Genomic DNA, 23310 nt, shown 5'->3' with positions numbered 1-23310 from the left:
TATTTTTTTGCATAGCTCAAGTTTAAATTTATTTTTTTGCATAGCTCAAGCTAGAAGCTTTGTTTGGGTGACAAAAATTCTAGAGCTTATGAAAAAAAAAAAAATAGCTCTAGAAAAATAAGCTAATTTAAGTAGCTTTTAAAATAAGCTCTCTAACTTATGAAATGAGAGATTACATCATCACTCGTCATATAATTAAAGATTTTAAATTTTATTGTCCTTTTATGTCAAATTACAATTATAAACTTTCAGCCAGTTACTTTATCAAACATATATATAAAAAAATAAACTCCAGCTCCAGTTTAAAAAATAAACTTCAACTATCAATTTCATCTATAAGCTCCAGCTCAAGTTAATTTCACCAATACACTCTAAAAATATAATAAAAAGCTCTTTTGTCGTAAACGGTTGTGCTTCCTTTCTTGAAATAAGTATGGAAGTTGATTTTTTTTAATATAAAGGTTACGGAGTAATACTTAATATACTTAATAAACTAGTTTAATGCCCGCGAATTCGCCGGACTAAAAAATAAAATTTAAGTCATACATAAACATAAAGGCATGCTCATTAGAAGGAAAATATAAACAAACACACACGATTAAGAGATAGAAAACAGATACATAAGTGATGGCAGAAGCCCAATCTAACTGTTAGCTTCTAAATTCTTGTTATTCTCATTATATACACTTTAACGAAAAGGTTTATTGCAATTAAAAAAATTAAGAACGCATGAAAAATACTATTACAATTTTGTAACTATAAGAGTGCTCCCAATGGTGACAGAGTTCCCAATGGTGACAGAGTTTCTTCCAGGACTAACCAATCATTCAGCGCCACATCAGCACCTTCATCCCACTTCCTTCCCAGGACTAAACCGAGGACTAAACACTCCCAACAGTGACACTCCTTCCTCACCCACCATATTAATTAATTAATCAATTCTACAAGACCACTAGCAAAAAGTACCACAAAATTCAGCACACTTCCGTCCTGAAATGTGATTAAAATAGACGAACGGAGAGACGAGGGAGCTGGCGAAGGGCTGGGCGGGGTGGTGGGCGGATTCGTGCCATCAACTTCTTGCTGGGCGGACTCCTGGGCTGGCTCCTGGACGAGCTGTTGGGAGCAGCCTAATAGTAATAATGACAAATGGTGATATATAATACTAATACCAATAGATGAAGTATGTAAATTTAACAAAATTTGGATATATGTGTACCTTGCTAATCCATTACAATAAGTTCTATAATCTTCTTGCCCGTTTCTTAGCCGCGACCATCTTGAACCTCCATTCGAATAAGTTTAATATTTTATTCCAAACTTTATCATTGTTGGGTCGATATCATGAGTCCGAATCAAATTGTTCTCCATTACTTGTTCAAACTTGGAGCCACACATTTATTTACCGCCATGCGACCATAAATTAGATAAAAGAAGATACAAATCAAATAGCATTATGTACAGACGGAATAATATATATCATTTGTAACATAAGATGTTACTGGTGAACTATTGAACATATTCATACCTGTTTTAATGGATATTAAATCATCAAATCGGAGAATAACGTTGATTGAATGTTAAATCTTTATCAATGCATCATAATCAGAAACATAAGATGTTTTATTTGTAACAGAATTATGTACAGACGGAATAATATATATCATTTGTGATCATTTTCTACTCAATGATTTTATAATGGCAGGTACTTACTCGTTTATCGACAGGTCGTATTCTTCGACAGGTGGATAGAAGTAACAGTGGGTAGCAGGGGTTCCAGTAAGCTGAATCTGCCTTGTGTTGTTAGATAAATGATAACTACGAATTTAGAGAATACCAATATTAATCTTTGACCCGATAGGATGTTGCTGCTCAAATTACCCAATTTTCCATTATTTCGTTTGCTACTACATCAGCCTTGAACTTTATGGCTTGGTCATTCCATATAGTGAGAAATTAGGTTTAAACCCAAAGTCAGCAACATAAATTAAATAAAAAAAACAATTTAAATAGATTAGAACCTAATGTTGATACTCAAATCACCGTATTAGAGGACCTAAAACAGACATAATCGACAGCTGAAGTTTAAACCTGCAATAACAATGGTGTCAGAAAAAGATGGACACAAAAGCAATTGGAGTAAAAAAAAAAAAACCCCCCCAAATAGATACGTGAGCAATTTGAAGTTTGGGTGTTAAAAACCCCCCAGGGCGCTCTTCGATGGAGGCAATTCATATTTTAAGAAGCGTTATGGAGAAGTATAGGGAGAAACAAAAGGGTCTAGAGATGGTCTTCTTAGACTTGGAAAAGGCCTATGATTGCGTACCGCGAAAGTTGATTTGGAAGACCCTTAACGTTAGGGGTATCCCAAGTAGATATATTAGAGCTATTATGGATATGTACGATGGGGCGAAGGCCTGCGTTCGGACGCCTGTGGGAAACACAGAGTATTTCCCGATAGAAGTAGGGTTGCACCAGGGATCGGCCCTTAGTCCTTTCCTTTTTGCTTTGATCCTCGACGAGCTGTATCGAGGAATACAAGAGAACATCCCTTGGTGTCTGATTTTTGCCGATGATATCGTGCTTGTATCGGAAACAAAGGATGAGCTTAATAGAAGGCTGGAACAATGGAGGGAAGCCTTAGAACAAAATGGGCTACGGATCAGTAGACAAAAGACGGAATATCTTAGTTGCGAATTCAGTAGGACTGATGATGAACTTAATGTTGGAGGGAACATCAGCATTGGGGACCAGATCTTGCACCCACAAGAGTCGTTTAGATATCTAGGCTCGGTCCTCCACAAATCAGGGAGGATAGATGAGGACGTGACTCATCGTATTAAGGTAGGTTGGTTGAAGTGGAGAGCAGCGAAAGGGGTCTTGTGCGACAAGAAGATACCACTCAAATTGAAAGGAAAATTCCTCAAGGTGGCAATCAGACCTGCCATGTTGTACGGATCAGAATGTTGGCCAATGACGAAGGCCCAAGAGAGAAGGATGGAGGTGGCAGAAATGAGGATGCTTAGGTGGACGTGTGGTAAAACCATGCTAGATATGATCCCAAATGGTGTGTTTAGGGAAAAACTTGGAGTCAGTAGCATCATCGACAAGCTAAGAGAAGAACGACTTCGTTGGTTTGGGCATGTGATGAGTCGACCACGTATTGCCCCGGTTAGGAGAGTTGAGGCACTCACGGTAGATGGTGTAAGGAGAAGGGGTAGACCTACTCGTAGGTGGATGGATAGACTAAGACTCGACATGAGGGAGCTTTCGTTGACCGAGGACATGACTTCTGATAGGGATGCGTGGAGGGCTAGAATAAGAATAGTTGAGTAGGGCTACTTTTATTATTATTATTGTTATTGTTATTGTTATTACTGTTATTACTGCTATTACTGCTATTACTGTTATTATTCTTACTATTACAATTATTAGTATTGTTATTGTTATTATTATTATTTTTTGTATCACTATTATTAATTATTAGTGTATTAGTATTTGTATTACAAATATTTATTACTATTAATATTTATATAAACTATTATTATTACTATTATTTGTATTACTATTACTATCGTTTTTAATAGTTTTATGTACTGTTACTAATATTATTAAATGAGTATGTTTTTGGTATCTTTGGTTTTGGATGTATGCATGCTTGCTTGGTTGTTTGTACGTATGCACGTAGGTTCTTGTATGTTTGTATGTATGTATGCATGCATGTAGGTTTTGTAATGAAGGTGTGATGCAGTTACACACGTTTTTGTATGTGAGTTTGTTTTTTATGTATGTATATTTGTAGGTAGGTATGTATGTATGCTTGTTTTTTACTTGTCTGCAGGTGTGGTATATTCACTCATGTATGTATGTTTTGCTAATAGGTTTATGTAGGACTTGGTGTTTATGCTATGTATGTATGGTTGTATGTGTGGCTTTATGCATGTATGTATGTACGTAGGTATGTTTCATGCTTGTACGTAGGTATGTCTCATGTATATACGTAGGTATGTCTTGTGTGTATGTAGGTTTAGGTATGTGTGTATGTATGTACGTATGTATGCATGTATGTATGATCAAGTGATTCGCATCGCTCGGTGCATCTTGGGACCATTATGGCTGAGGACGACTTCCCTTGCTCTAAAGCTTGGTTGGTTCCTTTTAGTTGGGTGGTTTCGGGGGTGCCTACCGTAAAGGTGCATGAGTGGTTTTTGGTTTGCTAAGGGTGGTTGGCTCTTTGCTTGCGCAACAACTTCCACCCGGCATGCCCTCGAGTTGCTGTCCACAAGGTCTTTTGGCTCTATTTATTGAGGCAACGACAAGCGTCGTTCTAGTGGCGTCTTGACTGCCGCTCAGAGCCTAAATTGATTCTTAGGCATGCTTTAAACCCCATGAAAATCTGATTCTACCATTTTCATGGCGTCCCCCCTATATTTTATTATTATTATTATTTTTATTATTATTTTTTATTTATCTTTGTATGTTTTAATTTATTTTTTAATTTCTATTTTCTAGTTTTAAATTTTAAAAAAAAAAAAAAGTCTTTTTTTAGCCGGAGGTCCTCACGGAAGCAATCTCTCTACCCTGGAGTAGAGAGGGGGATGAATTTCCTTTAACGTGGGTGGAGAATTCTCTCGACTCGTGGTAACAGAAACGACTTCTCTTCTAGTTTAGGGTAGAGGAAGGATTGTCTACACCTTACCTCCCCCATACCTCGCAGGCGCGGGATTGGGTATTGTTGTTGTTGTTGTTGTTGTTGTAGTTGTTTGATTCGTAAACGATACCTGCGCAATTGAAAGATCCAATTTTCACAAATTTTTGAAAAGTCATACCCGAACTTGTAGGTACTTGTGTCAAAGTTAGACTCTATGTGAACCAATCAATAGTAGTCAAGCGCCACACTTTTTGGTTGTTTAATTCAATGTCATAGTCGGCATAATCTGCAGCGTCAACGACGGTTACCTGTCTTTTATGACCAAAAAAAAAAAGTTAGAAAAAACAATCATGAAATGTGTTTTAGTCGGAATTGGTACAAATTGCCACTAAATGGAATCAGTGAAGTGCAATTCTTGAGGTGTCAAAGGAGCATTCAAGTACACATAGAAATTACCTGACACCCTGTTTCCATGTACAACCCAGAATCACAGCATAATGAGTGGAAAAGCATTACTGCAATATTAACATCTTATGTAACAATTTCTTAGCAAGAAGGTATTGACAACATTAAATTAACCATTGAACTTAAAAATGCGTATTGGCAGTACCTTTTACTGGAATCATAGATCGGAGTAGTACCTAGATTATTAGAAAGTAGCTTAACAAAACTTGAATCAAAGAAGCAACACATATATGTATTTAAGTCACCTGAGTTTTCATAAAAATCCCAAATTGTTAGATCTATTTAACAGTAATTACAATATCATTATAGAGGAGCAACACATATATGTATTTACACATGCATATCAAATTCAAATTTAAATATATGAAATTTCACATTCAGTGGTTATGGGTCAAAATGATCATTTTCAAAACCATTCAAGCGGATGGGATCTTACACCTACTGATAGGGGGAATCAAGAGGTGACTAAATGGTAGCTATTGCTAGGTTGAGTAATGGGTCAAGATGAAATTGGAGCTCACAAAGGTTGAGTCGTGCTGATGTGTCAACACCTTCCAGCTATTTTTAGAAATTAAATGTACTATGGAATTTTATAGATAATAAAATATAATACATATTAGTAATGTTTGACCCATTCGCTTCAATGATTTAAATGTGTCTTAATACACTGATATGAAACTTTATTCGATCTTCAACACTAATAATTCATATGTCCTTTTACATTCATAAAGTTTGCAAGATCGATATGTCGTGTAACGGGTGAGTCGTGCTGATGTGTCAGCACCTTCCAGCTATTTTTAGAAATTAAATGTACTATGGAATTTTATAGATAATAAAATAAAATACATATTAGTAATGTTTGACCCATTCGCTTCAATGATTTAAATGTGTCTTAATACACTGATATGAAACTTTATTCGATCTTCAACACTAATAATTCGTATGTCCTTTTACATTCATAAAGTTTGCAAGATAGATATGTGTGTAACGGGTCAAAATGGGTTCATTTTGAGCACTTATAGGTTTGATTGACCCGTTTGATCTAATTTTAGATGAACTTGACGAAATTGCCACCACTACATAATAATATTGAAGCACAAAAGAGAATGCAGAATTACCTCAAGCTTACGCTCATTGGCTAATGTTTGCCAAGAGGGCTATAATTCAAAAGTGTGATTGCTGACAGAATGAACACGTACCCCATTCCTTTGCCACATGAGTTTCTTCTTAGAAGGCAAGGGTTTCGATCTCCTCAAAGACCAGATGCGGTGGCTGCAACCATCCCATCACACAAACCCAAATTATATTGAATTGAACGTTTATCATATAGAATCTGAAAATTGTGAAACCAATTCCACCTAAACACGCGCTGGAAACTGGAAAAAGATAAAAACACCCCTCTACTACACCCTCATAGTAACAATAATATATTATAAATATATGTAAAATACATGTTAAACACATAAAATGAATTCATTCATTTTAGAACTTTATATCTGAGCGTAATAGGTGATATGTATTTAATCGATAACTTCATCATTTAGTTTTTGTAAAAATAGTGGCATTTTTGTCATTTTCTAAAACTAAAACTCATATATATATATATATATATATATATATATATATATATATATATATATATATATATGACCCGAATCAAAATGACAGTCACATAATATGTTACACATTGAACAGTTTTATTTATGTTACCTGTTAAAGACAAGCCACGAGATTTCCAAATGGTTCTCGTGTTAGATATGCATCTGGAAGCACCACTCTTAGCTTCCCATACCTATATTGTACCCACCTGCATAATTAATGATAATATTCAAGAAAAAGATAAAATTATTGAAAATTTAAGCATAAGCTCTTCCTGTTATTCTGTATCTGAACATACAACCTTATTTAAGATATATTTTTTTTTTACCAAAATCTATTTCTGATTTACAAAGTAAAGGCTTTGTGATCTATTTAATTTCTCCTAATTTGGAAGATAAATTACTTGAATCATATAAAACACAAACTTCAATATTCTTTTCCTTTTAAAAAAAATAAAGATCGCAATTAAATCTGACCAAGTTCATTTGTGTATTTATTTGAAATTCAAAAAACACCAAACATCACAAAGAAAAATTAAAAATAATTAACTTAAAAACCCCGTTCCAAGAGTTAGACTAAAAAATATCATAAAAGCTTGTTTATATCGATAAAAAAAACTTAAAACCCCTTTTCCAATAGTTAGACAAAGTTAATGGCCTACAATACACCTAAGGATCGACCACAACGAATTCACTGGAAATCAAGGTTTTTAAAGTAAGTTACAGACCTACCCCAATAAGAACTTTAGGACCAAAAATCAACAATGCAACAACTCCAATCACTAAAACACTATCGTAGTGCGCACAATGGAACACGTATGGTTTCAGGATTGTGCACTTAACAACATAAAAGGGTGTGTAACAGATACGAAGTCAGCACATTTGTGAACCTTAGTTTGATTCTTATTGATCATAATCTTGTAAGGATTGTTGATGAACTTCACATAGTCATCAGTAGAGTCGATGACTTTGAAATTACTCAGAATCAAAAAACGACCTTCAGTGAATGTTTTCTCAAAATAGTGAATAACTTCCTTTTCCATACCAGCTCTAATTTTGTTTCCCTGAGATGAACATTTGTTAGTAAAAAAAAAGTAGAAAAAACTTGCAAAGGTTGAAAAATAATTACCTCATGATCAAGCAAAACCATCTCAAGTGAGGATGGCTTAGTTGGATTAGACTTAAAGAATTTCTTCCAGACATAGTGTACTTTTACCATCACCTTGCACTCCTGGTTTCCTTTTTTCAGCTGATTAAGAAGGGTGAATGTTTCATGAGTAGCCATTTTTTAAATTTGTTTATTTGCTGAATTGACAATTTTGTTGTGAATGACAATTGTATGGAATGTGAATGAGTTTAAATAGTGTGAAGACATGTTACAGACAAATGGGTTATTTTTGGATGATTGAATGCATTGAATATCATAAATACATCTTATGCGTGTAATTAGGCTTTGAAAATCATCTGTTCTCAAAAATATCAATGAACAATAATTTGATACGAGGGAAAATACAAAATTTTGAAATTTAAAGGGTAACAATCAATTAAATGATTAATCAAAACGTAAAAGATGTTAAAGATTCAATTAGAATGCGTGAAATTAGCAATATGATTATGATTATGGAGAGAGTCAATAAAAATTAAAAATAGTTGACTAATAAAAAAGGAAAGTAATAAAGCTATGATCTTGCATACATTTACCATATTGTCTTACACTATGAAAAGGTCAAATATACACATATTTGACTGTATATGTGATCTCAGGTTATTATAGCAATCTTGAAACAAAATAATTATAGTAGAGATATTGAGAGTGTTATCAACATGTCTTACACGTAATGGGTGGCAAAAATCATCCATCATCAATACACTATGAACAAAGACAATCAAGTTTATGGAGAACTAACTTTCAAATGACAAAATATATATGTGTCTATAGTTTTAACAAAATAAAAACTAAGATTGGAATAGGAAGTACAGATCAAATTGAAATGCATTTGAACCTGACTGTGAAAATAAAACAGAAGGATCCTGCAGTTGAAATTATTTTGATGGCAGACTTGATTTAACATTATAAGGTGCCTGTGCAAACTAAATTAATCAAAATTTAATGAATGTTGTTAAACCATGATAGCATAAGTTGTATACAATTTGAATACATAAATCTAATGGTATTGAAGCTTCAACTCAGGTGTTGACAACTTGATCATGCATATTTCCGTCTAGGGCTAAGAACATGCATGAGAGCATTAGAGGGGGTTTTATTAGATTCAACGACATTAACCTCCGGTCCGGTTACCGTGATAACCCTAGCCGAGATGATGATCTCGGGAGGGTGGCTAAGGGCTGACCGCCGGCAAATGGCGGCGCCGATTGGCGGCGAAGGGGAAAAACCCTACGAAGAGTCGTAGGTAAAAACCCTAGTGTGAATGTGTCCCGATCGGGTGCCCTAATTGCTTAGATTACCTCTCTATTTATAAGAGGGAATTGGGGTTTAGGAGGAAGACTTGACCGCGGCCCATGGACCAAGTCCAATTACTCGGCCCGATGGGCTCCGCACATCATCAAGTCCCCCAAGTTCGGTGTGACATATTAATGTCATATCGAAGTTACAAATATACCATCGCAAATAACTCATTACATAATCTGCCGACTACGAAGTCAAATGCATAACGAATCCACATAGTAATGTGATGACGCGATGTAATAATTCCGCATGCCATGCAGTCATGAGGTGAGCGGGGATCCGTAGGGTGAAACCCTGCACAGTACGGCCTACATGTCATAATTATGCGCGACACAGCCCCACACATTGCAATCATGCGTGATACGACCAAATGCGACGCATGCATGTTAACCACAACTACTCGCGATGCATCCTTACGCTTAACGCAATGCAGCGATGTGAGCATGCTAACTTCCACTACCATCCGCAATGCACAAAGCAGCGATGTAGCAAAAACAAAACTGAAGGAATACTGATAGTATACCATCACTCCCCCCAGTTCGGTATGAAATGTGAAAACATGTCATGGCGAACTATAAATAAGACCACGTCAAAATGACATCCTGAAATAACTAGCTTATCGGAACTTGTAGTCGTATACAAGGCATATAAGACTCGCGGAGTCCGATCTCAGAGTCATATTGAGGCATCCCTACCACATATTTGTGAGGGGTATCAAGTAACCATGCGCTTACGCAGCGTAATCATGGACATTTATGCTTTTGATTGTAATTGCCTATCATCGCGAATTAAGACAATTCACACAATGTGCGCATAAGTTAACCAAAACTTATGCACAATTTCGGGCGCTGTGTAAAATAAACCAATATTTTAACAAAAAGCCCGTGTGCGAGTCCGCATGAAAAAAGTTTATACTCATAAGTTACAGCATCACTTGCTCTGTCACGTACTAGGGGTGCACTTAGTTGTGTGGTAAGGCAATGCTAACTAAAAACAAACCAATGTTTTTATACTTAAGAGTTTCCCCAAGTAAACCAATACTTAGGATAATTTAATATGCACAAGCAAACCAATGCTCGTATTTTAAGTCGACTTGGCAGTCTTCTAGTCTGCGTGGCGCTTGGCTAGGGGAAACCCAATTCCCTTCACCTGCCGTTATATTCTAGCCTTGTAACCAAACAGGCTTCTGCCGCGCGGGGGCTAGAGGACACCCCTTAAGTAGGCAGGAACCGCACAATAAACTATTGATAAAATATGTGCGAGAGATTTATTAACATTTGAAAGTTATTATATCCGCGACGCGTTTAGTCTTGCCATGAACAATAGATTTTTGAGGACAACAGAATTCCACTCTTCGATTCGTAAACCGTAGACAATCCTAGCGGGATTGCGAGTAATGTGGGGTTTAAGGATCTTAGAATTTAACGCTCCTGTCCGGATACCGTGAATAACCCAGATCGATATGATGATATCGATGGGGTGGTTAAATGTTAAGTCCACCATCAATAACGTTCGTTGATCGATGGCCCCGTGAAGTTTGTAAGTTACCGTCGCAAGAGACTAACCTGTTAACCTTAACCACGCATGAATGAATGATGATGATGGTGCACGTAACTCGATTATCGATTCGATAGAGTATAATCTACGTAATGTTGTGTCCTCCCGTCGAATGATCGTAATCATGTGACGAACCGGGAAAAACCCGTATATTTAATCATACGGTTAAAACCCAAAAACCAACCCTAAAAATGGTTGTAGGCAAGTAGGCAGGAAGCTGCATGAAGAAGAAGTGTATTATGCCTAAGCTAATAATTTTGGGTGATCAAGTCCAACTAGCTAAATATTACCTCTTTAAAATCGTCGCATGCCAAATGAGGTGCGGCCATGGGTTTATGCGGAGCCACCATGGTCTTACGCAATGTGCGTAATGCACAAAAGAAGTGCCGTCGTAGGCTTATATGGAGCCGACATGGCGAAAAGCAAAGTCTGCAACACATATGCAAAGTGTTGCGTGTTGTACGTCACATGAAAATCCTGAGGCCATGGGCTTACACGGAGCTCCTATGGCGCAATGCAAAATGCATAAAAGTGTTTTCGGCTTAGGGTCGTCGCCAAAGGAAACAAATCATCCCTATCAGTTAAAGCCATATATCCTGGTAGCCCCCATTTCAATACTACTAAGTATTTAGTGGTGTTGAAATCCAACACTAAGTTGACACCACCTTTACGTAAACACGTATGGAAACTTGTGTAGATGGAATTCCAACAAGAAAGAAACGTGCACGGCATCACGTATAGAACTTTGTTCAAATGAGCACGCTAAAGGGTAGCTGAAAAGCATTGCGCAAAAGACTGCACATATCACTGCACAAATAATCGTTCAAAGAACCGTGCAAGTTGTGCAACATGTAAACCGCAGCCATGGGCTTATGCGGAGCTATCATGGTGCAACGTGTAAGAAGTACGAACATAACTGCGGCCATGGGTTTACGTGGAACTGCCATGGTGCAACACAAAGTGCGCGCAACACATATGCCTTGTGTTGCACACCGCACATAAACTGTAGCCATGGGCTTACGCAGAGCCGCCATGGACTTAGACAAAGTGCGCGCAATACATAGGCGATATGTTGCTCATCGCACGTAAAATGCAGCCATGGGCTTACGCAGAGTCGCCATGGACTTAGGTAAAGTGCGCGAAGCACGAATAAACTGAAATGCACAAATGAATCGCGAGAAGTGGGGATGGTACTACTCGGGATTAACGCCCACAATGGCGTCCGAAGCGTAAAGGAACTATGGAAAGATATCGTGTATTGCTGAAGTGTGCTACGGAATATTTTGCATCACATATCTATGCCTTCACCGTAAAACAGGGTAATGAAGTGCGTATGCTCTTCTGACAAACTAGTATACAGTCAATGACGACACCACGGAGCATGAACCAGGAGCGACCCGGGGCTGTCCAGATTCATAATGACTCTCCTCCCAAAAGGGAGATATTCCGAGAACGCATATTGTGCAAACGGGCCCACCAAATATAGGTTATATGGCCGCACATGAAAATTGAACACGTCTTTCCAATTGATAACGTAGCACCATGCTAGCCCCCATTTCAATACTAAGAAAGTATTTTGTGGTGTTGAAATCCAACATTAAGTTGACACCACCTTTAAATTGCGCGCAACACATGCGAAGTGTTGCGAACCGCACAAAAATTCTTGCAACCATGGCCTTACGCGAAGCCGCCATGGTGCAAAGGAAAAGTGCGCGCAACACACGCAAAGTGTTGCGAACCGCACAAAAAATTTTGCAACCGTGACCTTACGCGGAGCCACCATGGTGCAAAGGAAAAGTGCGCGCAACACATGCAAAGTGTTGCGGACCGCACAAAGAATCATGCAACCATGGCCTTACGCGGAGCCGCCATGGTGCAAAGGAAAAGTGCGCGCAACACACGCAAAGTGTTGCAGACCGCACAAAGAATCTTGCAACCATGGCCTTACGCGGAGCAGCCATGGTGCAAAGGAAAAGTGCGAGCAACACACGCAAAGTGTTGCGGACCGCACAAAGAATCTTGTAACCATGGCCTTACGCGGAGCCGCCATGGTGCAAAGGAAAAGTGCGCGCAACACACGCAAAGTGTTGCGGACCGCACAAAGAATCTTGCAACCATGGCCTTACGCGGAGCCGCCATGGTGCAAAGGAAAAGTGCGCGCAACACATGCAAAGTGTTGCGGACCGCACAAAGAATCTTGCAACCATGGCCTTACGCGGAGCCGCCATGGTGCAAAGGAAAAGTGCGCGCAACACACGCAAAGTGTTGCGGACCGCACAAAGAATCTTGCAACCATGGCCTTACGCGGAGCCGCCATGGTGCAAAGGAAAAGTGCGCGCAACACATGCAAAGTGTTGCAGACCGCACAAAGAATCTCGCAACCATGGCCTTACGCGAAGCCGCCATGGTGCAAAGGAAAAGTGCGCGCAACACACGCAAATTGTTGCAGACCGCACAAAAATTGTTGCAACCATGGCCTTACGCGGAGCCGCCATGGTGCAAAGGAAAAGTGCGCGCAACACACGCAAAGTGTTGCGGACCGCACAAAGAATCTTGCAACCATGGCCTTACGCGGAGCCGCCATGTTGCAAAGGAAAAGTGCGCGCAACACATGCAAAGTGTTGCAGACCGCACAAAGAATCTCGCAACCATGGCCTTACGCGAAGCCGCCATGGTGCAAAGGAAAAGTGCGCGCAACACACGCAAAGTGTTGCAGACCGCACAAAAATTGTTGCAACCATGGCCTTACGCGAAGCCGCCATGGTGCAAAGGAAAAGTGCGCGCAACACATGCAAAGTGTTGCGAACCGCACAAAAATTGTTGCAACCATAGCCTTACGCAGAGCCGCCATGGTGCAATGCGCATATCACAAATTATCTGCGGATAAGGTAACTGGAGATGCTTCACGATTAACGCCACATTGGCACCGTGAAATGACAGTGTAATTGTACTGCAGGTGCATACGTGCATGCATTAGAAATTTATGTCATAGACACTCTTGAAGAGCTTGTGCCAAAGTAATCCTCGTGAAATTTATGTTTGATATTTTTGACCCAATTAATAATTGTGACATGCGGTACATAATCTGTTCAACCATTAATATTTGAAAACTTTTGAATTGTGTTTGATATATTACTATATATGAGCAGATGGTTTGCGGCTGAAATTTTTAGAAATAAAGCAAGTCTTTCTTCAAGAATGGTTAAGATTACTGCTTCGTCAAAAATCAGTCATCGGTCATAATAACCCGAATGCAACCATGTAAACAAATGCTTGACTCTGTACGACGACATAGAAATTGTGGACACGCATGTTGTTTAATTAAGAGATCACACGGATTATTTAAATTGATACACAGCTTATTCCGCGTAAACCGCAGCCATGCATATACGAGTCGTTATCCCGAATACTCCTCACCAAATCCGGTTACGGAGTTCAATGTTACGGACCTGACCCAACATCTTCGACGTCATAACAATTGCAGAAAAAATGCGGTCATGGCCAAACCAAAACGCAACAGAGGCGATCGAATTTGCATAGAAATTTAACTGAGTTTTTGATCAATGGAACGATCGACTGTGAGATTACGCGGGTTGTTATCCACGAACTGCTTTTCCCCCACGTGAACAATAAGATTGATGCATGTCGACACCCCTTCCTGTTTGCGTAAAATTCTAGTACAATTGTGGTTTCAGTCGAAGAGATCCTGAAATAACTGACACCAAGTAATCGAAAAACAAATGGTGTCAGGTAAACATAACAGCCACGTGTTCGTGTGGTTTTCAATAAGTTGCGCGCTGAACAAATGGTGCGGAAAGGACCGTGCTAATGGGTCGCATATGACCGCGCAAAGGGTTTCGTGAGGGGATGCAATCAAGCTGCGGCAACACCGCGCAAAGACTATAACCATAGTGCCCAAATATCGCACCAAGGATCGCGTACGGAACCGTGCCTAGAACCTGTGCGAAGAGCCGCACACATGGGTACGCAAATAGCCACGAAAACGAGCTGGACAACGAGTTTACAAAGAGCCGTGTATGGAACCACGCGAAGAATTGCGTAAACAGCTGTAGCCAAGACCGTTGCCCTCCAGCCACGAATAAATTCATCAAAGAATTTAATTTAATTTTGTTCATTGAATGGAGGCCAATATTTTCGTTTCTTATACGTTTGCAAAAAGAAGTTACCACGTTTGAAAATTAATGTAGGTTATTATATCCAAGCAATTAGCACTTGTACCATATGTATCACATATAAATATGCCAAAAGTAAAATACATACTCCGTATCTGCTTGTGAAAATTAATATCTTGAACAATCTTTTACTAATAATAAAAGATACTCCGTACTAATAAAAAAAGATACTCCGGATCGAGATTACTATACATCGATTTTTTAGAAACTGATAGTAGCCAACCAAAGCATGATTTTAATTGTCATTCATAATAAAATAATAAATCATATAATTGCATTAAGATCACAGTTCTAATTGCCTTTGGTATTTAGGACGGCAGGTAAGTACAAATGTGGCCACGTGATTTATTTTGACAGGACTTTGATATCCACGTCAAAAAATAACTAACCTCAGATTCAAAAGCAAAGAAGTAGAAACTTACAAATGCACAAAGCTTTCCCTTTGCAGCAGTAGGAGACCTTTTGATCCACACTCTCAATGAAAGCACCACTTGATCATGCATATTTCCGTCTAGGGCTAAGAACATGCATGAGAGCATTAGAGGGGGTTTTATTAGATTCAACGACATTAACCTCCGGTCCGGTTACCGTGATAACCCTAGCCGAGATGATGATCTCGGGAGGGTGGCTAAGGGCTGACCGCCGGCAAATGGCGGCGCCGATTGGCGGCGAAGGGGAAAAACCCTACGAAGAGTCGTAGGTAAAAACCCTAGTGAGAATGTGTCCCGATCGGGTGCCCTAATTGCTTAGATTACCCCTCTATTTATAAGAGGGAATTGGGGTTTAGGAGGAAGACTTGACCGCGGCCCATGGACCAAGTCCAATTACTCAGCCCGATGGGCTCCGCACATCATCACAACTTAAAATAAAAATTACGACTGGTAACCGAAAAATGATGATTGAAACATCAACAAATCTTATCCAAACGTTAACCATTCATTCATTTACTTTGCACATATTAACCAAGTTAAAAACATCAAAATATCAACTGAAGACTGAATCACTTTGATGATGTTTTCAAAGGTATAAATATATATGCAGAATAACAAATCTCAATCGATCAAAATATATTCTCTACATACAGCTATTTATATGCAGAAAGATGAATACAGATGAATTCCGATGATTAAATTGATTCCGAATAAAAAGTAAATGAATGATGAATCGGAAAAAAGAACCTGAAAAATATTATTAGGATTGATGATGGATATTGTAACGACCCGACTTTTTCGACTTGCTTTTGTGCTTTGTGCTTTCTGCGAAACTGTGTATTTGTGCGTACTGAACTATATTATGCTCTGGGAACTTTCTACATGTGGATTACTTTCATTTATATATTAAAATGTTCCTTTAAGTACGTAGGTTACTTAACTTGAACCCCGAAAGCCTTTATGACCGTTAGTGTCACTTGACGTTTTGAACGAACTGCGTACTGTGTACACGTTTAACTTTTGTCGTAACCGGAATATTACGACTACAAAATACTAATTGTTATTTTATAATAACAATTACTTGGGTTTTTGGATGCTTAATTACGCTTAGTAATTTACTAGAGCACACTAGTTAGCCTTGTTGGACTTTCTACCTTGTTGGACTTTAGCCCACCCTACACTAGCTAGTGGACTATTTAATTAGCCCAATTTAAATAAGTTAGTGACCCATATTAATGAAAGACAAATGCCCATTTATTAGAGGGAACATACTAGCATTTTTGTTAAGCATTATCCTTAATGTTGCACGGGATCCTAACATAAGCACCTACTTTAGACAACCATTAACCAAAAAGCAAAAAGGTGTCCCCCTTGTCCCCCCCACTAACCTACGGCCTAAACCACCCCACCCTCACCTCACTACCTATAAATACAAGCCTTATTTCACTCATTTCACACTTGATCACATTTGCAATTTACACACACTTACTCTCTAATTCTCTCTCTAGTCTTTCTCACTCTAAAAAGTGTAAGTTTTTGATTTATTTCTTCTTCTTCTCCCTTCATCACCCACGACATCATCATCATCATCATCATCATCATCATCAAAGGGATCAAACTTTTTAGCTTTTGATATTGATTACATCTTGTAGATTCAAACTTGGGTTTGAATCCTTCAAGATCATGGAAGATTCAAGCTTTCTAGCTTTGAATCTTCACTTATTTGTAGATCTAAATCTTTTTAGCTTTAATCTTGTTATTTTGTTATAAAGATTCAAACTTGTGTTTGTAATCTTCATGTATCTTAAAGATCCAAGCTTTATGCTTCAAGATCTTCAAGAACACTAAAGATCCAAGCTTTTTAGCTTAGGGTTTCATTATTATGTTAAAGATCTTAGCTTTTTAGCTTATGGTCTCATTACTTTCATTATTTTGTTAAAGATCCTAGCTTTCTAGCGTATGGTCTCATTAATCTTGTAAAGATCCAAGCTTTCTAGCTTAGGGTTTTCTTAATACTTGAGATCTAAGTTATTATTGTAGATCTCACTAACTTGGAACCTTTTTGTGATGATAAAGATCAAGTCTTCATCATCACACATGATATAGATGCATGAACTTGTGTAAAATGGACAAAGGTTGAAGCTTTATTGGATTCATGCAATAAAGAGGCAATTTTGATGTTCAAAACTTGTAGAATGATAGATTTTACTTTTAGTTGTGTGTTGATGGTTGAATCTTGGTCAAAGTGATGCTAAAACATTAAAGAGTTGTACACTTGAAGCTTACAAGCATCAGGGATGAGAACCGTGATGAGCATCAAGCACCAAGAACCTCACCGGAGCACTTGGTTGCTGTTTTTCGGGGTCTGGTCAGACTCCTGGGCTTCTGAAAAATTAATTTTCAGATATTTAGTTTCAAGTAGATGACTTTTCGTTTAGGCCTCGACTTAATCCGATATACGGTTTAGGATTTATGGCCTTCCGAAAGTCACTACGCCCTTGTAACGTTGTGCTAAAATTTCTGACCTACTTGCACTTAAACCATCGCCACGGTCAAACAAAGACGAGTTAGTTTCTGAAAATTGGTCAGCAGTTAGAGGACTCACATACAGAGCCATAGCCACTGACTACTCGTCTTTTCGATTTGTATAGAGGTCGTAACAGCTGTCCGAAGTCAGCCTTTTGTTTCGATCTCTATTCTTGTTAAACTTACCTTAGTATTGATGAATGATGATGATAATGATGATGTCGATGATGACACTTAAACTTAATTTATTCACTTTTAACCTTTTGGGACAACATACTGACCTAGTGACCTTTGACTTAGGTTGACGACCTTTCGGACCGACTTACTACCTGCATACGTTTCGTATCGACTTTTACTGCTTATTCACTGTGAGTTATAGTTTCCCTTTTTACTTATACTATTTTTGGGACTGAGAATACATGCGCTTTTTATATTTTACTTACTTGACACGAGTACTTAAACTTTACATATGTGTGGGTTATATAACGACATAAAGATTCCCCTTAGCACGGTAACGTTTAATCATTGGTTTTGAACCGGTGAATGCGAATATTAGATATGGATCCATATGGTTTGACATCCCCACTCGGGCTAGTCGCGCTAGCATTTAACGGGTGTTTGATACTTCGAGAACAGACGCACTCGCCAAGTGTACTTTTAGGGGGTATTACTATTATGTTAAGTTAGTTACTGGGTGCCCACGGACAAGCATATACTTTTCATACTGTTTTGAATACGATAACTCGTGGTCTACATTACTATACTGATTACAAACTATAGCTCACCAACATTCGTGTTGACTTTTAAGCGTGTATTTCTCAGGTGCTTAGACGATGTTGCTTCCGCTGTTAGACTTGATGTCTTGGTGTTATAAACTTGCTGTTATGGACCTGCTGTGTTAGATTTTCACTGCATTACTTAGAGATGTCTCAATCATGGAACTTTTATCTTGCATTCGTAAATTATATTATTTTCAAATAATGACTTTGTAACGACCTTTGTGTCACGTTATCTTTTGTAAACGCTATCTTTTTATGAATGCAAAACTGGTTTTCAAACAACATGTAGTATTTGACCGTGTAAAGATCCTGTTGTTGACGAATCGTACACGATGGTTTTGTACGGGGAGTCACATTTGGTATCAGAGCATTGGTTATAGGGAATTAGGTTGCATTAGTAAGTCTAGACCAGACCGAGTAGGATTCACTAATAGGACTAATCTACAACATGCTCGTTTACTTGTTACTGGTTACTACTGCTGCATGTTACTGCTTACTTATACTGCTGTATGATCTTGCTTCATGCTACTGCTTACCTTTACTGCTATGTGAACTTGCTGTATGCTATTGCTTATCCTCGTTACTGCATGCTACTGTCTGCTTTCGATTGCATGTTACTTTGTTTAGTACTGTTGTTATTGCCATGCTATGTACTGCGGTAGACGATCTAGGTTGCTGTAATGCCTGATTACGTGCTTGCTATATGTCTTACTGACATGGGAAAAGTTATTTTTCCTTGTTCAGATGACAGACATGCTGCCCATGACCTTTGACTGTAAGAGTGACACAGAGATGACTGTTGACTCGCCTACGATTATTGCTGATTCACCGCTACCCTTCGACGACTCTGGCGATTCACCTTCTAGTGGACTCGGACCTGATGGACGTCTCAGACGGAGACGAGGATCCCAATATGATTCCAGCACCACCCAGCCCTAGACTCCCGGAGCCACAGCACCATTCCGGTGATGCTGTAATTCCTGGGGGAAATGGAGACGGTCCTTTCCATAACGAGCATGGACATTGGGCTAGACGCACCGCTGATGGACGTGTTGTACCGATTCCACCAGACAGATATCGACTTATGACCACCGGTCAGATGCTTTCTCCCGTCCGCGATGATCCTGCATTTCCTTTCGACGATTCAGACGGATCATCATCCGACGACTCCAGCGAGGAGGATCCCAAGGAGGATTCTGAGGAGGACCCTGAGGAGGAGCCCATGCAGCCACCCTCTACCCCACCGAAGAAGTGGTATCGTTTCGATGGTACTGTTATCCCATGGATTAACGGAGGAAGACCGTTCGTGGATGCACATGGACAGTTGGTTAGGGTCACAGCCCGTAAGAGGGTCGTATCGTATCCCGCCGATCCATTCGTGCGTAAGACCACCCGCACTGTGCCGTCTACATCAGCACCACCTGCACCATCCGCACCACCTGCACCATCCGCACCACCTGCACCACCAGCATCCCCCATCGTCGAGGAACTGACGAGGGAAGTGCATGCCCTCCGTGCTCGGGTGACTGAGCTCGAGGATCAGATGTCCCACCTGATGGACATCATTTACCCACCATCACCATAGGGCTATTGTATTAGATTTCGTTATGTAATCTCGTTGGTAGTTTCATGTTTTACTCATGTATTGTACGAACCTTATGTATGCAACTTTCTTATTAATGAATGGAACTTAATGTTGTTTAATTATTATAGGTGTTCTATTTAGGTTATTACCTGATGGTTTTCATGCTATCTGTAACTATCTAGCCATGCTTAGTTAGCGTGTATTGTGATGTTTCCCGATTGATTACCTTATGCTATAGCATTATGAATTGTTGAATGTGGAATTTTGACTTAAAGTCGAAATTTTTGTTTAGAAGATCAATGGCGAACGGAAGATTTCCAAGGGACTTTCCCACAACAGCTCAGATCGAGGAGATGATAGCTGCTCGAGTAGCCGCAGCTATGGCGAATGCCAACCCTGCTCCAGCTCCACCGGCCAACCCAGCTGTTCAGAACGGGTGTACCTATAAGGAATTCCAGAGCTGCAAGCCCCACAATTTCAGTGGTACTGAATGACCAGTTGGGCTAACGAGATGGTTTGAGAAGTTGGAATCTGTGTTCCGTGTGAGTAACTGCTCCGAGGGGAATAAGACTAAGTTCGCATCCTGCACTTTGTCGGATGGCGCTTTAACTTGGTGGAACACACTCGCCCAGGCCAAGGGAATTGACGAGGCTTATGCTACACCATGGGAGGAGTTTAATAGTGCTATGATTGAGGAGTATTGCCCCCGACAAATTCAGAAGATGGAAGCGGAGTTTTGGGAACTGAAAGTTGTAGGGACTGATCTTGATGGCTATAACCGGAGGTACTTGGAGTTAGCTTTGATGTGCCCCACGATGGTCGCTCTTGAATTTAAGCGAATGGAACGATATTTGTGGGGACTTCCCAAGGACATTCAAGGAAATGTCACTTCATCGAAACCAACGAATGTCCCAGAAGCTATGCGTATGGCGCACACCCTGATGGACCAAATTACCCGTCAAGAGCCAGAAAAGGCGAAATCAGAATCGGGAGCTAGTAATGGGAAGCGTAAGTGGGACGGAAGCAAGGGAAAAGGTTTTGACCAGAACCCGACTAAGAGGTATGAGAATTTCAAAGTGAACAACGATTGGAGGAACCCGAACTATAACAACCCGAAAATTTTCGACAAAATTTAAACTTAACTTTTATATGATTCCGATCACGAACCATTATTTATAAATAATTAAGTATTAATATTAATTTGTTATATTAATATTATTATTATTAATAATATCCTTTTTAAACAATATATCAATAATTAATATCTTTATTATCAGTATTGTTATTATGATTAAAAACAAAATTTTTATTATCAACATTATTACTTTTACTATTCATTATTTATTATTATTAATATGATTATTAATATCATTAACATAAATTATATTATTATCATTATTAAGAGTATTATCATTACTAATATTATTATCATTATTGTTAGTATTAGTAATATCATCATTATTATTATTTGTTATTGTTAGTATTAATATTATTATTTGTACTATTATTATCATTTTTGTTATGAAACTTATTTATCATTATTTTTTTTAGTTTATTATTACTAGTATCTTATCAATATTATTATTAATATTATTAACATAATTAATTAGTATTATTTTGACATTATTATTATGATTAAAAACAAAATTTTTATTATCAACATTATTATTTTTACTATTCATTATTTATTATTATTAATATGATTATTAATATCATTAACATAAATTATATTATTATCATTATTAAGAGTATTATCATTACTAATATTATTATCATTATTGTTAGTATTAGTAATATCATCATCATTATTATTTGTTATTATTAGTATTAATATTATTATTTGTACTATTATTATCATTTTTGTTATTAAACTTATTTATCATTATTTTTTTTTTAGTTTATTATTACTAGTATCTTATCAATATTATTATTAATATTATTAACATAATTAATTAGTATTATTTTGACATTATTATTATTACTAATATTATTATTAATGATATTATTATTATTATTAAAAGTATTATTACTTTATTAAAAGTAAATATTAATATAAATTAGGTAAATTAGGTAAAGTAATACATATATATATAAATAAATAAATAAATAAAAATTGTTGAATATAACAGATACTTAATTGACTGAGTCAGCTCCACATATTTTTTTTTATTTTCCATCAGATTCGTGATCTGCTACTACTATTATTATTTTTTATTTGAAATCCTTGTCAGCCACCATCGAGTTATAAAACAATTAGGAATGAGTCATGTTGCTGTAACAAGCATTCAACATCACATTATAAATATATTATCCCTGTAATTGAAAAATTAAAACAGAAACTCAGATAAAAACACTCGATATCTCTGTTCTTAGTTCAATTTTGCAATAGTTCGATTTCAAATGAATCTTCAAAAACTAGAAATGAAGTTGTGTTAGGAAACCTTTAAACAATCTTTCTGCAAAATCCCAAGCTCCAATTTGTTCTATCGAATCTTAATTTTCGAGTCAAACTTTTAAATCAAAAAGTCAAACGAAGTGTTCATCGTAAAATTCGAGTTCGATTTAAGGTTTTAAGTTCAATTAAGATTACAGAAAGTTTCTAATAAAGATTTAACACCTTTTTCATGAAGGAAGTATGATCTAAAACTGTCCAAATTTTAAAATCATGTATTGGGTTGTTCTTCGAAGTTGCAGACCTGCTGCTGCTTAATTTTTTTATTATTTTTCGTTTCTGTTAATTCAAACAACCACTAGAGATCGTTTCTGTTTAAAACACGTGTATTACATCCACCAAATAATTTAGCTGTTATGGTTTTTGATTTGATCTTGGTCGATTTTGATGAAGAAGAAGAACATTTAAATACGGGATATATATAATTAAAACGCGTATTAATCAGAAAAACAGAAGACAGATCAATGGTTTAGGTGCGTGTCGGGTTAGCGAGAGGTCACGGGTTCGAGCCCGGCTTTGGGCATTTTTTTAAAAGGGCTTATTTGAGGTAGTTTTCTTTTTAAAATTATTATTATTATTATTATTATTATTATTATTATTATTATT

The 23310-nt window shown here is 37.7% G+C and overlaps 1 protein-coding gene and 1 long non-coding RNA gene across 8 annotated transcripts; both read right to left on the bottom strand.

Annotated features, from left to right (window-relative positions):
- Positions 1 to 543: 543 nt before the first annotated feature.
- Positions 544 to 2143, bottom strand: LOC139883255 (uncharacterized). Its single transcript, XR_011771839.1, has 2 exons — positions 1220 to 2143; positions 544 to 1130 (listed from the first exon to the last, which is right to left on the bottom strand). It is a non-coding gene; the product is annotated as an uncharacterized lncRNA (long non-coding RNA).
- Positions 2144 to 4768: 2625 nt separating this feature from the next.
- On the bottom strand, positions 4769 to 16225 carry LOC139883214 (uncharacterized). 7 transcript variants are annotated; one of them, XM_071867439.1, is made up of 9 exons: positions 16014 to 16063; positions 8718 to 8805; positions 7844 to 7963; positions 7605 to 7778; positions 6827 to 6923; positions 6235 to 6388; positions 5262 to 5361; positions 5108 to 5166; positions 4769 to 4963 (listed from the first exon to the last, which is right to left on the bottom strand). In XM_071867439.1, exons 2-5 carry the CDS (start codon positions 8784 to 8786, stop codon positions 6909 to 6911), a joined length of 378 nt encoding a protein of 125 aa, XP_071723540.1. In that variant the 5' UTR covers positions 8787 to 8805; positions 16014 to 16063; the 3' UTR covers positions 4769 to 4963; positions 5108 to 5166; positions 5262 to 5361; positions 6235 to 6388; positions 6827 to 6908. The 7 variants fall into 7 exon arrangements, 6 of the variants coding, with proteins under 6 accessions (XP_071723540.1, XP_071723545.1, XP_071723552.1 ...); XM_071867444.1 differs by having other exon boundaries at positions 5262 to 5292; XM_071867451.1 differs by having other exon boundaries at positions 5262 to 5292; positions 6316 to 6388.
- Between the last annotated feature and the right edge of the window lie 7085 nt (positions 16226 to 23310).

This window comes from Rutidosis leptorrhynchoides, chromosome 1 (genome assembly GCF_046630445.1).
Source record: "Rutidosis leptorrhynchoides isolate AG116_Rl617_1_P2 chromosome 1, CSIRO_AGI_Rlap_v1, whole genome shotgun sequence".
In the NCBI taxonomy this organism is placed as follows: Eukaryota; Viridiplantae; Streptophyta; class Magnoliopsida; order Asterales; family Asteraceae; genus Rutidosis; species Rutidosis leptorrhynchoides.
Note: the sequence above shows the minus strand (reverse complement) of the source record. Positions and strands in the feature narration are given on the sequence as shown.